General features: G+C 39.9%; 1 protein-coding gene across 4 annotated transcripts in view; it reads left to right on the forward strand.

Annotated features, from left to right (window-relative positions):
* Nucleotides 1–17,027, forward strand: part of bbs9 (Bardet-Biedl syndrome 9) — a 448,663-nt gene that overhangs the window by 35,689 nt on the left and 395,947 nt on the right. For all 4 annotated transcript variants that reach the window (XM_039736257.1, XM_039736258.1, XM_039736260.1 and 1 more), the window contains exons 4-5: nucleotides 1,710–1,774; nucleotides 7,763–7,876. In XM_039736257.1, coding sequence (XP_039592191.1) covers nucleotides 1,710–1,774; nucleotides 7,763–7,876 — 179 coding nt within the window. The remainder of the gene's footprint in view (nucleotides 1–1,709; nucleotides 1,775–7,762; nucleotides 7,877–17,027) is intronic.

Consider the following 17,027-nt stretch of genomic DNA (forward strand, 5'->3'; position numbering starts at 1 on the left):
GGCCCTGTGTGAAAAAGTAATTGCCCCCTTGTTAAAAAATAACCTAAATGTGGTGTATCACACCTGAGTTCAATTTCCGTAGCCACCCCCAGGCCTGATTACTGCCACACCTGTTTCAATCAAGAAATCACTTAAATAGGAGCTGCCTGACACAGAGAAGTAGACCAAAAGCACCTCAAAAGCTAGACATCATGCCAAGATCCAAAGAAATTCAGGAACAAATGAGAACAGAAGTAATTGAGATCTATCAGTCTGGTAAAGGTTATAAAGCCATTTCTAAAGCTTTGGGACTCCAGCGAACCACAGTGAGAGCCATTATCCACAAATGGCAAAAACATGGAACAGTGGTGAACCTTCCCAGGAGTGGCCGGCCGACCAAAATTACCCCAAGAGCGCAGAGACGACTCAACCGAGAGGTCACAAAAGACCCCAGGACAACGTCTAAAGAATTGCAGGCCTCACTTGCCTCAATTAAGGTCAGTGTTCATGACTCCACCATAAGAAAGAGACTGGGCAAAAACGGCCTGCGTAGCAGATTTCCAAGACGCAAACCACTGTTAAGCAAAAAAAACATTAGGGCTCGTCTCAATTTTGCTAAGAAACATCTCAATGATTGCCAAGACTTTTGGGAAAATACCTTGTGGACTGATGAGACAAAAGTTGAACTTTTGGAAGGCAAATGTCCCGTTACATCTGGCGTAAAAGGAACACAGCATTTCAGAAAAAGAACATCATACCAACAGTAAAAAATGGTGGTTGTAGTTTGATGGTCTGCGGTTGTTTTGCTGCTTCAGGACCTGGAAGGCTTGCTGTGATAGATGGAACCATGAATTCTACTGTCTACCAAAAAATCCTGAAGGAGAATATCCGGTCATCTGTTCGTCAACTCAAGCTGAAGCGATCTTGGGTGCTGCAACAGGACAATGACCCAAAACACACCAGTAAATCCCCCTCTGAATGGCTGAAGAAAAACAAAATGAAGACTTTGGAGTGGCCTAGTCAAAGTCCTGACCTGAATCCAATTGAGATGCTATGGCATGACCTTAAAAAGGCGGTTCATGCTAGAAAACCCTCAAATAAAGCTGAATTACAACAATTCTGCAAAGATGAGTGGGTCAAAATTCCTCCAGAGCGCTGTAAAAGACTCATTGCAAGTTATCGCAAACACTTGATTGCAGTTATTGCTGCGAAGGGTGGCCCAACCAGTTAATAGGTTCAGGGGGCAATTACTTTTTCACACAGGGCCATGTAGGTTTGGATTTTTTTCTCCTAAATAATAAAACCATCATTTAAAAACTGCATTTTGTGTTTACTTGTGTTATATTTGACTAATGGTTAAATGTGTTTGATGATCAGAAACATTTTGTGTGACAAACATGAAAAAGAATAAGAAATCAGGAAGGGGGCAAATAGTTTTTCACACCACTGTACTTATGCCAGTCCAGTGTAAACCTCATCTACCTTATCCTTTGTTTATACATTTATATATAATAATTTAATAGAAAACTGTTCCAGACTTGCTATGTTTTAGTTGCTTATTAAAGTTTAAAAATTGTTTAAAAAAGTATAATTTTGATTATTGTGATAAGTATGCTTAAGAGCTTTAGCAAAACCTACTAGTAACATTTATAGGTAGTCTGTTGTTATTTAAGCATTGTACATGCAGTCATGTTAAGAATGCCATTGACTAAATAACTTTTTTCCGTTAGAGGTACAGAGTTGCTTCATCTGGCTGTATTACACCCCAGAAAACTAGCAGTTTTTTCTGTGTTTGGTGAGTAATTTTTTTTCCTTTTATTCTACGCACTTCAACTCAATCTACCTACCAGCTCCAGTTTTGTAAACGGGAGTTTGACAACATGTTGAACTTGGAATACTGAAGGTAGTAACATTAGTTAAAAAAGATGAATTAGTAAACTCCGTTTACATCATTTATGAAGTGATTAATGAAATTTTGCATCAGATGTTTCAGTGTGATAAGACATAGACTTCTCTTATTGCTGTACCATCCTTCTGAAATTAATTGTTCTTTTTCTTCAATTGAAATGTCAGTGTTTATTTTTTTTTATTGCACTATTGTAATGCAACTTAGATACTCTTTATATGGCTAATCAATTTTAACTATGGTATAACACTAAAACTAATGAAAACAACTTAATTTTAACATAACCGTAAAATTTTAGGACAAATTAGAATGTGATATTGACAGTTGTGAAAGCAGCTGTAAAATCAATGAGAGTCAAGAACAGGAGATGAAATGCTGTCTTGGCAGTCCAACACCCAAAATGAATGGACTCAAGTTAATATCAAATATGCAAATACAGTACAACTCTTTCTGTGCAAATGCAAGAAGTTCATTCATTAGTGGCTCTTGAACCTCATACTCTTGTAGCAGTTGCTAAAAGATAGCACAGGGCAGGGTGGATCTACTATGAAACGAAGCTTTTTGGGTGTCTACTGTATGAGAAGGGATATTAAAAAAACACCTACATGTAGTAGTTATTTTTTATTTTTATTTTATTACAAAATTATGCTGATCTGTCCTGGAACAACACTATTGAAGAGGATAACTGTGGTTACCCAAACCTCATTTCTGGTTGTGAAGGGGCCACCATAACAGTTCAGGCTTTAGGGCCCCAAAAATGTAGGTCCACCACTGACACTGGGTCCATGATTATTAGCAGTTTCTAAAATCGCGAAGCCTGTGTAGACAGGATTGACAAATTTTCGTTACCCCTTTAGCATCTATGCAAGGATGATGAGTTGTTGCACTATTCCACAACTAGGACAGAAGAGCAGTTCCTCAAAGGGGTCTTTCCAGCTCTCAACAATATCTCCAGATGAGGTCAACGTTTTCCCCAACCTTACTGAGAACCATCTTGTACATTCTGGATGATGTTCCTAATACACTTCCTGTGTTGTTGAATAGTTTGACTGAGCTTCTTTGAGGCTGTTTGAGCATTCTCCATGGCCTCACCAGACTCCACCCACACATAGGCCTTCACTTTAGTCATTACTGCAACAACCAACTTGTTGGCCTGTCAGCATCACTCAGTCACATCTGGAGACCTTCCTGCTAACTTTACTTAGAAACTTCTTTCTTTGGCTTAACCTTTTCCCTTTCCCATTTTAGACTCTTATGTCCTTGATCTCTCCCGAGATACAGAAGAAGTTCTTCTGGAGCTGGGAAATAAATTCATTCTCAACATTTTTGTACATTCGCTAGTTGCTTCTCACTACCTGTTTGGCATCTTCCTGACCCGCACAGCAGGCTGTCTTTATGTGGCTGAACCATCTCACCATCAAGTGGTGATCAGCTGATAGCTCAACTCCTCTCTTTCCCCAAGTATCCAGAGCATAAAGCCTTTGTTCTATTACAACATTAGAACAATCTAGATGAGAACAGGCCATTCAGCCCAACAAAGCTCACCGGCCTATCCATTTTAAATTCTTGTAAAAAAACATCAAGACTAGTTTTAAGTACAGTATCCCTAAAGTCCTATTGTCTACCACACTACTTGGTAGCTTATTCCATGTTCCTAATATTTGTGTGAAATTTATTCTTAATGAGTTTCCAGCTGTGTCCCTGTGTTCTTGAACTGTACCAATTCCCTTCATAATTATGAACACTTCAATCATGTTTGTTAGCATGGAAATCTGATACTAATTCACCACTCTGATTTGCATCAGGAAGGTTTTCATCACAATCTGTCTCCATCATTTGCCATGTGAGCATTGAAAGTTTCCCAGTACAGAACACAGTCAGCAGGTGATGCCCATTTGAACACCAAATTCAGTATCACTAGAAAGTTTAAATAGAATAATAATTCACTATATATACACAAACTGTCAAAATTACCATCTGTGCAGCTCAGGGTCCCATTGAGCTGACTCTCTTGTCCGTCTGAACAAGAACTGTACTGATACCATCCAGGGGTTTCTTAGTAGTTTCACATCCACCCGATTAGGCCACTTTAGCAGTAGGAGAGAGACCACTTTTGAGTAGAAAAGACAACACTGCCCATTTAGGTTGGTCTGACTAAATGTAGCAGGTATTCTCAATGTCCTGCATAAGTTCCAGCTCCTTCCCTGCCAGAGAAGTTATGTTACACATGCTAAGAGCCACTTAACTTTTTCAAGATTTAGTATGCCCGGTCCCATCCCAGTCTTGCCTGTCATCTAATTAGGACTGCATGAGACCCTCACTCATCACCTTGTGATTAGAGAGTTATGGATTGCTGTTTGTTTGGCCTCTCCTCTTGGGCCAGTTTGAAATGGAAAACCTTAAGGTACACAAGCCCTGTCACACTGCCACATTCTCAATTATACTTATTAGAACCTGACCGTTGAGTGATTTTTGCCACTGATGCTGATTACAATAAAAAAAAAAATTCAGATGTTTTATATTTTATAACAAAACATGAATACAAAGTAGATTATTATAGCTATGTGTACTTCAAATGATTCAAGTTAAGGCTCCACCACTCAGGTGGTTTGCCTGACTTAGTGTCTATTTCAGGCTCTTGCAGAAAGTACTGTAGTTATTCCATCATGCCTTCAGGTTAACTTTGGCTTCATGTTACTAAAGACACACTGTCCTGCATGCAATACTTTCACTTTTTTCATGTGTTTTGCACATCAGTTCCTCAGTCATCATTTTTATAATTTTTAATTGCAAGATTGTATTGTCATTTTTAAAACTGAGATATTTTTCGATTGTGATGCTCTGCTTTTGTGGTTTATGGGTGTACAAGCAACAGATTTTAAACCCTTCTCCAGTACCCTAAAAATTCAATTTCACTGAAACTGTGATCTCTGATTTCCTGTTGTTTTATATTAGATTCATTAAGTATTCATTGTAGCAAACAAATGCTGACTTACTATCTCATAAAAAAGGAAAAAAAAAAATTCCTTTTATGGCTTTAAAAATCATTATTTTCAAAGAGTATTTCCAGTGTCAGAAAAGCATACATCACTTACTGAACAAGGTTCCACATTTCTCCTTTATCATGTCACTTTCCATTTGCAGAAAATCCCATTTTTGTGATAAGCTGTGTTTTTCAAGTGAAGGCAGATCATTGCACAAAAAATTAGCATTGAATGCTTTGCAGATGCATTGCAAACAAAAAAATCATAAAGCTAAACTAATAATTAATAATTATGCATGCGAAGGCACATCAAGCACAAATGTACATGTATAGAAATTTTAACTATATGTGTATTAAAATATACTTGACTACAGTGACAGTGTATTTAAGTATATTTGAATACAGCAGTGGTCGAAACCCATATTGAGCCCTAGGTTTCCTTTGGTGTCTGGGACTTACATCCCTTGAGTTGCCTAAATGGAGCCACTTGGATGTCAGTGTCCTAAGCGGCCGCCTGTGCCACCTAATGAAATGGCCTGACGGCCCTAGACAATCTTTTAATAGGGTCTTTATTTATCATTAGACAACTACTGTTTAATGCTTCACAAAGTCTAAGCTCTGAAATACATCAACATTTCCTTACCCCAATGAGTAAAGTTGTCTACTCTGCATGTTCAAAATATCAGGCTATAGTCTATGTAACCACTGGATAATTTGAACGACTGTCTTTCAAAAGCTATCAATGATAAACCATGCACATATTGTAACGTAGTGTAAATTCGTCATGCAAATGGAATAGCAGTTAAAAATAAGGTGTTATACATTCTTTCAGTTTGAAGAATGCGCAGATGCACATTTTTGCAGCTCATTTAGTTCTTTACAAAACTAATTTGGGATGCGGAAATGTAAATTACAGCCACTGAATATACATTTGGTTGCAATCTTTTTTTAATGCGAAGAGCCTGGAGAAGTTCACCTCAGATACCACAGATTCCTGCAGCCTTCCCTACCCTCAGCTGGTTCACCACCTGTGCGATCTCACTGAGATTGTGTGGTTCACAGCTAATTGGAGGATCAGCCTCAAGTACCATGGACCCAGAGTTGTCCAGCGTCTTAGCTGGAAGATCAGCTTTAAACAGCTGCTCAGAAAACTCACCCAGCAGGTCACAATTGCAGCGTCATCTGTAAGGACCGTTCCATCACCCACTCTGACTGCGACTCTCTAGGTAACAGATTTGGATGTGCATAATGCTTCAATTCCTTTGTAAGCAGGACATGTGTCACTAGACCATAGATGGTGTGTCATTTGCTCACAGATTCCTCTAACAAACGCCTCCTTATTTGCCCTGGGAGCCCTCACAGCTGTCCTTCTCAATTTCTGGTACAGATTGGAGTTCCAATCAAGCCATGCACTGCACCTCCTCTCAATAATATCCAGGATGCTCTGTGAGATGAAACACTTCCTTCTGGGAACACCGGCAACGGCAACACAACACTCGGAAACCTTCAGGGTCTTATCATGGAAGGGCTCCCACATCACATTAGGATCAGTAGTTGCACCGAACACTGTAAGTTCCTCACACAAACTGCATGCAATTTCATTAGAAGCAGCCTGATTCTGGAGACTGGCCAGGTCCAGCCTCCTTGTCTTAGTAGGTGGAAACCTGCTAGACCAAAGCTGGATCTTCAGAGTAGTAACAACAAATCTGTGGTCAGAATTCACAAACTGGGCACTACTGTAGACCCTGCTGTTCTATAGGAGCCTCCAACATCTGCCTAACATATGATCAATCTTCTTCAGCGCATCACCAGTATTGGAGTACCAAGTCCAACGATGCGTCTCAGGGCTCTGGAACCAGCGCCCCAGATCCAGCGATCCGCAGCCCCTGACATTTTGCAAAGTCAACTGACATAGAGCCACTTTCATGATAGTCACCAGACCCATGGGGTCCGACACAATCCTCATAGCCAGACCTGTCTGCGCCAGTGGTTGCACTGAAGTCACTCGACCAGAGGAGTGTCACTTTGTGGGCACCCATCAACCACCAAGTGAAGTTGCAAATAAAATGTTTCCCTCACGGAGACATCACTCACCATGGTTGAAGCATACACTGAGACAACAAAAATTGCACCCAGAGAGTGCCGTAATCTGAGACTTACAATATGCTCATTGAAAGGAGCGACATTAGACACCATTGGAAGGAGCCGATCTGCAACAGCTACTCCCTGAGTATGACAGCCATCAAAATGACCAGACCAATACAAGGTGTGCCCAGCTACAGAGATCTGGCCAGTCCAAGGTCTGCGCATCTTAGAGAGTGCTGCCACTGAAATGCGGAGTTTAGGAAGCTAATCAACAGCAGAGGAAGATGATCATCATGCTGGAGAGACAAGATGTTCCACACGTCTACCCGGATGGGCCACTGCCTTAAATTGTGACCCATGTGTTGCTGTGCAGTGGGCAACGCCTCAGAACCACACCAGTTCTGATTCACAACAGGCCTGACCCCATTGGCTCTACAACGGTTTTGACTCTTCCGAGAATGAGGCTTCTGAGGGCTTTCCCTCGTCCCCTTCATAATGCGAGCAGCCTTCCTATGGGTGGCTCCAGCAGAGCTACTCCTGTGGAGAGCAGAAAATGAAAAAAGGAAGCTTTGAAATATGTTTTGTAAAGAAGAATGTGTGACTCACAAAAGACTAGTAGTATTAAAGTAGGGTTTCTCTGTAAAAATATAAGACTTAAGTGACTACAGTAGACTTAGAAACAGAATATTTTTTATATATTTAAAATTTAAGGAAGATGCTTAAAGTTGTACAAATAGAAATGTTAAATTGTTTATAGACCACACTAATTCAAAAATGTATTGCCATTTATACCCTGCAATTCTTTATAGGCATTGCTGGCACAGTGGAACATGGGAATCAGTACCAGTTAAGATTGGTTTATGAACACAACCTGCAGAGGACAGCTTGCAACATGGTCAGTGGCCCATTTGGAGGGGTCAAAGGTACTGTAGATGTTTATTCTAATTAATGTATCCATTACATTCGGACATGGGTATTGTAAAAGAACGACAAAGTGATAGATCATTTGCTTCAGGTTTTAGTTGGTAGGCACCAGAATTTTTATTTTTTTTTTGGTCTGAAACCGTGGAAGAAGAGAAACATTCACTATGAAATGTTTTAAATTGCTTGACAAAATATTTTAGGAATAGCTCAGTCTCTTTCAAGTGGAATAGATCTTCTGTACTTTACTGTGTTAAGAATGGAATTTTGCCTACATACAGTGTAAATTTGCCAGTCTGTTTTGCTGGAAAGTGATGTAAGCAACCATAAGATTTATTTATTCGTTATATTGTATGTGACTGGCTTTTGTTTAGTTCTTACTCTTTTTACTACAGTCTTAGGCAATGCTCACATGTCTCTGGCATGCACAAAATTTTTAGTTTTGTTATTTTTATGTGTTACTTATGTCAAACTGAATATCACTGATGGAAGACAAAGTGATATCTCATTAAGTCGTAACTGCAAAATACTGTTTGAGTTCTGATTTTCCTTCTGAAGGTAATAATGAGTAAAGTAAAAGAGTCAAAATATTTTTTCAGAAATTTGTCATAAAATTATACCATTTTCTGTACAAGTTTCAACTTTGGACATGCCTATGAGCCAAAGGATTTCTAAGGCAAGAAAAGTGTATGGTCAGAGTGGCACTGTGCCCATCCATGGTGGATACGACAGAAAAAATGTCCAAAATTACTGAATGAAACAGCTGCTTGAATTTTAGGAAGCCCTGAATTTATCATCATTTCAGGAGGTTGCATTTGAAGTGCTTGCCTATATATTTAGCACTTCATTGCTGAAGATTTATGTCCATTCTACCGATGATCTACCAAGCAAAATAGAGTACTTATCAGAGCTCACTTTCTTAGCTTTGATAGGTAAAAACAACAATTTTCATTTAAAGGCAAATTTCATGTTGTGTGCAGTGTCACTGAAATAAAGAAATAATTAAATACATAAATAAATCCATCCATTATCCATCCATCCATCCATTTTCCAACCCGCTGAATCCAAACACAGGGTCACGGGGGTCTGCTGGAGCCAATCCCAGCCCAAGGCAGGAAACAAACTCCGGGCAGGGTGCCAGCCCACCTCAGAACTACATAAATAAATGCACAGCAAAAGCATTTTATGAAACATAATTATTTATGCTCAGCATCATTGATTGAGATGGAGTCACAGCTTTCAATGGGCGAAAAGCTGCCTGACATTGCTGCATGTGACAAAGATTCCTGATATATAATTAGAAAGCAATTCTTTTCCATGCCTTGTTCCTCTTGATTAGGCCTGTGAAGTCTGTTTTTTTTCTGAATAGCACAAATTTTGTTTCTACTAAAGGAACCAGTTCTTCAAGTTGTATTGCGAGGAAGAAGAAAAAAACTGCAAACTTTCTATTTGTCTTTCCACTGCATACTCTTTGGCAGATGTGATGTGCATTATTTATTATTGATGAAGGGAGGAAAAATCAAATGCTTTCACAGTTTTCAATTAATCTGATATTTTAATAAGTTAATAGGTTGTGTTAATTAACATTAATGGCTATATGAGGAAATTAGTTCAGCTGTTACCCCTCTTGTATGGGGTAATGTTCATTGTGGTTTTAAGCACAATATTATTAGTTCATGGTTCTCTTTTCTAATTTCAGTCTACGGCTGATATTAACTTGACGCATAGTAGTTAATTGAATGCTGCAATATTATCTGAGAAAAGGCGCACTGCATATACCTGTTAGAATAGTTATTAGGCTTTTATCTCTCTGGTATCCTTGTTATTTTGCTGCATGAAAAGGAATGACACAAAGTTGCTGACATTTTTTGCCATCATAATGTTATGGGATTATGCAGTTAGAGCCATGTGCTCCAACTCTGCAGAAAACAGCAGAATGTTACCTAAGAAATATTATAATAATCTAGTTGTGGCTACTCAAAAACCATATTCCAGCATATTTTAATATTCGATACTGGCTAACCCAACATGTTCCAACATTAAAGGAAGAATGAGTTGCATTGCATTGGAAAACATCTTGTATCACTCCTGTCCCAAAGGTATCACGTCCTAGTGAGCTGAATGACTTCCGGCCTGTTGCTCTGACGTCACATCTGATGAAAACCATGGAGCGGCTGCTGCTTCACCACCTGAGGCCACAGATCCGCCACGCCCTAGACCCTCTGCAGTTCGCATACCAGGAGAAGGTGGGAGCGGAGGATGCCATCATCTATATGCTTCATCGATCCCTCTCCCACCTGGACAGAGGCAGTGGTGCTGTAAATTATGTTTTGGACTTCTCTAGCGCCTTCAACACCATCCAACCTCTGCTCCTTAGGGATAAGCTGACTGAGATGGGAGTAGATTCACACCTTGTGGCATGGATTGTGGACTATCTTACAGACAGACCTCAATATGTGCGTCTTGGGAACTGCAGGTCTGACATCGTGTGCAGCAATACAGGGGCGCCGCAGGGGACTGTACTTTCTCCGGTCCTGTTCAGTCTATATACATCAGACTTCCAATATGACTCGGAGTCCTGCCACGTGCAAAAGTTCGCTAATGATACTGCTATTGTGGGCTGCATCAGGAGTGGGCAGGAGGAGGAGTACAGAAAGTTAATCAAAGACTTTGTTAAATGGTGCGACTCAAACCACTTACACCTTAACACCAGCAAGACCAAGGAGCTGGTGGTGGATTTTAGGAGGCCCAGGCCCTCATGGACCCTGTGATCATCAGAGGTGACTGTGTGCAGAGGGTGCATACCATATAAATATCTGGGAGTGCAGCTGGATGACAAATTGGACTGGACTGCCAATACTGATGCTCTATGTAAGAAAGCTCAGAGCAGAATATACTTTCTGATAAGGTTGGCATCCTTCAACATCTGCAGTAAGATGCTGCAGATGTTCTACCAGACGGTTGTGGCGAGTGCCCTCTTCTACGTGTGGTGTGCTGGGGTGGCAGCATAAAGATAAAAGACGCCTCACGCCTGGACAAACTTGTTAAGAAGGCAGGCTCCATTGTAGGATTAAAGTTGGACAGTTTAACATCTGTGGCAGAGCGATGGGCACTAAGCAAACTCCTGTCAATCATGAAGAATCCACTGCATCCACTTAACAGTGTCATCTCCAGACAGAGGAGTAGCTTCAGTGACAGACTTTTGTCACTGTCCTGTTCCACTGACAGACTAAAGAGATCTTCCTCCCCCACACTATGTGACTCTTCAATTCCACCCGGGGGAGTAAATGCGAACATTAATTTTATTTTAATTCTTTTCAGTTTTATTACTATTCAATTTAATATTTGTTTAATCTTTATGCTGCCTCCCCAGCACACCACCGCGTAGAAGAGGGCACTCGCCACAACCGTCTGGTAGAACATCTGCAGCATCTTATTGCAGATGTTGAAGGATGCCAACCTTCTAAGAAAGTATAGTCAGCTCTGACCTTTCTTACATAGAGTATCAGTATTGGCAGTCCAGTCCAATTTGTCATCTAGCTGCACTCCCAGATATTTATAGGTCTGCACCCTCTGCACACAGTCATCTCTGATGATCACAGGGTCCATGAGGGGCCTGGGCCTCCTAAAATCCACCACCAGCTCCTTGGTCTTGCTGGTGTTAAGGTGTAAGTGGTTTTGAGTCGCACCATTTAACAAAGTCTTTGATTAGCTTCCTGTAATCCTCCTCCTGCCCACTCCTGATGCAGCCCACAATAGCAGTGTCATCAGCGAACTTTTGCACGTGGCAGGACTCCGAGTCGTATTGGAAGTCTGATGTATATAGATTGAACAGGACCAGAGAAAGTACAGTCCCCTGCGGCGCTCCTGTGTTGCTAACCACAATGTCAGACCTGCAGTTCCCAAGACGCACATATTGAGGTCTGTCTGTAAGAGCCACCAGGTGTGAGTCTACTCCCATCTCAGTCAGCTTGTCTCTAAGGAGCAGAGGTTGGATGGTGTTGAAGGCACTAGAGAAGTCCACAAACATAATTCTTACAGCACCACTGCCTCTGTCCAAGTGGGAGAGGGATCGGTGTAGCATATAGATGATGGCATCCTCCGCTCCCACCTTCTCCTGGTATGTGAACTGCAGAGGGTCGAGGCGTGGCGGACCTGTGCCTCAGGTGGTGAAGCAGCAGCCGCTCCATGGTATTCATCAGATGTGACGTCAGAGCAACAGGCCTAAAGTCATTCAGCTCACTAGGACGTGATACCTTGGGACTCTCCCCAATTCCAGGCTCAGGTTGAAGATGCGCTGTAGAGGACTCCCCAGTTCCAACACACAGGCCTTCAGCAGTCGTGGCGATTCTCCATCTGGACCTGCTGCTTTGCTGGCACGAAGACTTCTCAGCTCTCTGCTCACACGGGATGCTGTAATTGTGGGTGGGGATGTCTCACCTATGCTGGTATCAACAGAAGGATGGTTGGAGGATGCAGTACTCCGAGGTGAGAGTGGGTTAGGGTGATCAAACCTATTAAAGAAGTTGTTCATTTGGTTTGCTCTCTCCACGTCTGTCTCGATGGTGGCACGCTGCTTCGAGCTGCAGCCAGTGATAATCTTCATCCCATCCCACACTTCCTTCATGCTGTTATTCTGCAACTTCTGCTCCAGCTTTCTCCTGTACTGCTCTTTCGCCGCCCTGAGCTGGACTCGGAGTTCCTTCTGCACACGCTTGAGCTCATGCTGATCACCGTCTTTAAAAGCCCTTTTCTTCTGGTTCAAAAGGCCTTTGATGTCACTTGTAGTCCATGGCTTGTTGTTAGCATAGCAGCGTACTGTTCTTACTGGAACTACAATGTCCATACAGAAGTTGATGTAGTCAGTAGTGCAGTCAACAGCCTCTTCAATGTTCTCACTATGTGACCCCAGCAGTATATCCCAGTCTGTAGTTCCAAAGCAGTCTATAGTTAATGCTGATCCCTAAATTCCTTGGGAGAGTGAAGTGTGAACAGGTTCACCAAAAGATAATTAAACAAGATGTTTAGGGCATTAAGAAAATTACTTGAAACTGTTTTAATCCACACACTAGAATGATATCAAGTGTCTTCTTCTTTGCACAGTAAATGCACAAAAGAAGATAATATTAAGAAAATAAAGCAGTGTGGCTCTTTAACACAAATTAGTCCATCATCAGTACTCCATGCATCTGAGCATGGAGTACTGTTGATAGGTTGGTTAGTGTTAAAGAGCCGCAATTTTAGCCTTCTATAAATTCAGACTTAAAAATTGTAGGTTTTTCATAAGTTGATTAATTTTATCAACTTAAAAATGTGACTTGTAGCAATTAAGTCATTTAATATGATTTATTCATTGTATTTAAATTATTATTTTTTTCCATTTCTGCTTTTATAAATAATGCTTTTCTTCTTCCATGGTTTTTTTTTACATTTGCAATCTCTGCTAAACTTTTAATGCAATAATAGCTGTAGAGCGCATATGAGTCATAAATCTTTTTAAAACACATTTCAACACATATTCCAGGGCTTAATCTATAATAATTATGTATTTTGTTTTTCTTATATTATTAGTTTGTGGATGTGACCTATTAATTTTCTTAAGAAAAAAGTTCATCCACCAGAGGGCATCTGAACCTCTGTTAATCATGTTGACTGCACTGGGAAAACAAGTGGTTTAATTCAATAGTAAGTGATCATGCTAGTAGATGAGTAACTCATCAGGGAGAGATAAGAACAGTAAAATAAAGATATGTTTGGTACTATGCGTAAACTTAAAACATCCCCACATCTGTTGAAGTAGTAGTGTTAGTCTGTAATATTTCTGGGTCAGATTAATTTACTGATGTAATCATGATTAGGTTTAAGGAGGCAATAGTTCCTATTCTGGTAACACTGACTAAAAGTCAGGAACCATGTCTGGATAGGATGGCAGTGTAACACAGGGCCCACTGTAACACTCACACTGATCCAAGTTACAACTGGCAATTGGGAGGTGAGAAAGAAACCCTGTGAAGGCACATTAACTTTTTTGTCTTGTCTTTGCACAATGTCTTGTCTTGTTTGTGTTTTAATTTTAAATTTTAATTCTATTTTTAATTTATTATTTGCACTTCATTTTGTTACACTGTGGACCCTGAGCTTCGCAATTTCGTCTATCTGTATACTTGTATATGGTTGAGATGACAATAAAGTTCACTTTGACTTTGATTAGAACTTGCACAATATGCACAGAATGTGACTGAAGGAATTAGCATGGGCAACCATCAGACTGAACAATTTAATACTGTCATTGTTTAACTTAATCGGGGAATAAATATTCTAATGAGTAGAATACTGGAATTTCCGAGGTTTGGTGCAAAATATACCTTTATCTGAAATTAAACAGTAACATTTTCATTGACAATTATTGTATAAGTGTCAAAGTAACCCTTATAAGTGTTTATAAAGAGAAAGTGGGCCTGTAAATGCACTTAGTGTTAATTTAAAGCTGGTGATACTGCTGCATACATTTGCTAGAAAAAGTTTCTGAACTCTTTACAATTATGTTTTTTACATTAATTATTTATAACAACATGTGGTCTCCTCTTCAGATAAGTCACAATAATAGACACACAAATAACTGAACTACTTCTTGTCAAAGCTGAACACATTGTTTATTATTGACAGCCCAGGTTGAAAAAAAGCATGTGAGCCCTTGTATTTAGTAGCTGGTAGATCCTTCTTTAGCAGCAATATCCTCCACTAAAAGTTTTCCACCTTTGCCAATCAGACATGCACAACAGTTAACAGTAAGTTTAGTGTATTCCTCCGTACAAAACTGTTGTTTTTTTAATGTTTCTGTGATTTTTTTTGTGCGAACAGGTCTCTTCAGGTCATGCCAGTTGTGCCACAGTAACTATATCAGGGGTGCCCAATGCATCGATCGTGATCGACCGGTAGATTGGAAAGGGAGTGCAGGTATATCGTGTTGCATTTAAAAAAAATTCCTTCCGAAAAGAGATCTGAGAAAGTGAAAGGAGAGGGATCTAAAATCACAGTTAATCGGGCAGCCGTCATTTTTGACTCGGCTGAATTCAAAAGCAAAGGCAGACACACTGAAGCATCATTCCGGGTGAGTCACTCGATCATTAAGCATAAGAAGTCCTTCCAAGATGGCGAGATGATAAAAGAGGCCTTCGTTGAGGCAGATGGTTAGGGAGAAATTCCTGCTGAGATTTCAAGACCCCTGACTGGAGAAAAAGGAGTTTCTCCTTGTCATTAAACATGCAGAATACAAGCAACTTAATAACGATCAATGGCCGCTAGACTTGGCATATTTTTTCCAATCTGACCAACGTGTTGAATGAGCTTAATTTACAGCTGCAAGGAAAAGAGAAAACCGTGGTCAATATGATTAGCTCAGTTAATGCTTTCAAACGAAAAATGCAACATCTGTCCTTGGGGGAACATTCAAAACCTCGCGTCAGAGGCACAAGAGACACAAAGGAAGGTGTGTGCACAACTTGACAGCATAAGCTACAGAGCAGATTGAAAATTGTAGCTTTTTTTCTTCACAGATGTACTCAAGTAAAAGTAAAAAGTATGCTGCAGTAAAACTACTCTTAGAAGTACAATTTTTTTAAAAAGTTACTCAAGTAAATGTAACGGAGTAAATATAACTCGTTACTACCCTCCTCTGATACTCAGAGTATGTATAATATATATATAATATTATTATTATTTATATATATATTATTTATATCTATACTAATAAAAGGCAAAGCATTCACTGACTCATCACTAATTCTCCAACTTCCTGTGTAGGTAGAAGGCTGAAATTTGGCAGGCTCATTCTTTACAGCTTACTTATAGATAGATACATAGATACTTAATTAATCCCAAGGGGAAATTCACAATATTCACTTATAAAAGTTGGGCAGGTTTCATTTCGAAATTCTACACGTAATGGTCATAACTGGAACCTATTTTTTCGTCCATATACTATAATAGACTTCTGCTCGATGCCCGTGGGAGGCGGAGTTACGCCTCCCACGTAATTTAGTGCCTGCCCATATAAGGCCGTCCGTCAGTGGCAATCCAATAGAAACACTGCCGCTAAATATTCACGGGTGAAGGACTATGCTTATGCAGAGGAAGATGAGATGGTCAGGATGGTGTTTGGCACAAACTCCGCGAAACTGCGAGAGAAACTTAAGTGCCGGGTCTTAGCTAACATTAAATACAGCCGTGGACATCGCACGAGATGGCACCAGCAAAGCTGGGAACCTTCGATGCATGTACACCGAGCGGCTCACATGAAATGACGCAGTGCACAGACAAAAAGCAACAGTTCCAAAGAGTGCTGAGCAAAAACCGAATTACACAATTGAAAAGGCAGCAAAAAAAGCGTGTGATACATACAAGCATATTCATAAGTGCAGCTACTGCAGAAACAAAGCACACAGTGGAAAAAGTCAATGTCCCGCTAAAGGAAGACAGTGTAAAAAAAAAAAACCTGTGCATGCAGTGTGTCGCGTCTGAGATAAAAAGGAAGACGACCTGTTTATTGATGCAGTAAGAAACGAATCGATGAATGAAACTTGTTTATCTTTACAATGATTGACAAACACGGAATGTAACACAACACATCCTACAAATACGAACCTGATTGAAAGAAATAATGATAATCAAATCCTTGATGACAGCAACACTCGTAACACTCACAAAACAATTACTGTATATTGACAATCATGTTACGTTATTTTTAAAATGTTCCCTTTTCTTTTTCATAACTTCTTTAACACACTACTTCTCCGCTGCGAGAATATATATGTATATATATATGTATATATATATATGTATATATATATATATATATATATGTGTATATATATATATATATATATATGTGTATATATGTGTATATATATATATATATATATATATATCTATATATATATATATATATATATAATATCCCGATCTGTATACTCTCAAATAGACAAACCACCGCCAGGCTACAATGGTAGAGGCTTCGCCTCTAGCGCCGAGGTTCGATTCCCGAGAGGGGGTGCACTGAAAAAGTGTCCGCGCGCTTCCCGATTCATTTTACCCTCACATCCCCTTGGTTTGAGACGTATGAAAAAATATGTGGTTAACGCAGAAAGACAGATC

This window comes from Polypterus senegalus, chromosome 15 (assembly GCF_016835505.1).
Source record: "Polypterus senegalus isolate Bchr_013 chromosome 15, ASM1683550v1, whole genome shotgun sequence".
Taxonomy (NCBI): domain Eukaryota; kingdom Metazoa; phylum Chordata; class Cladistia; order Polypteriformes; family Polypteridae; genus Polypterus; species Polypterus senegalus.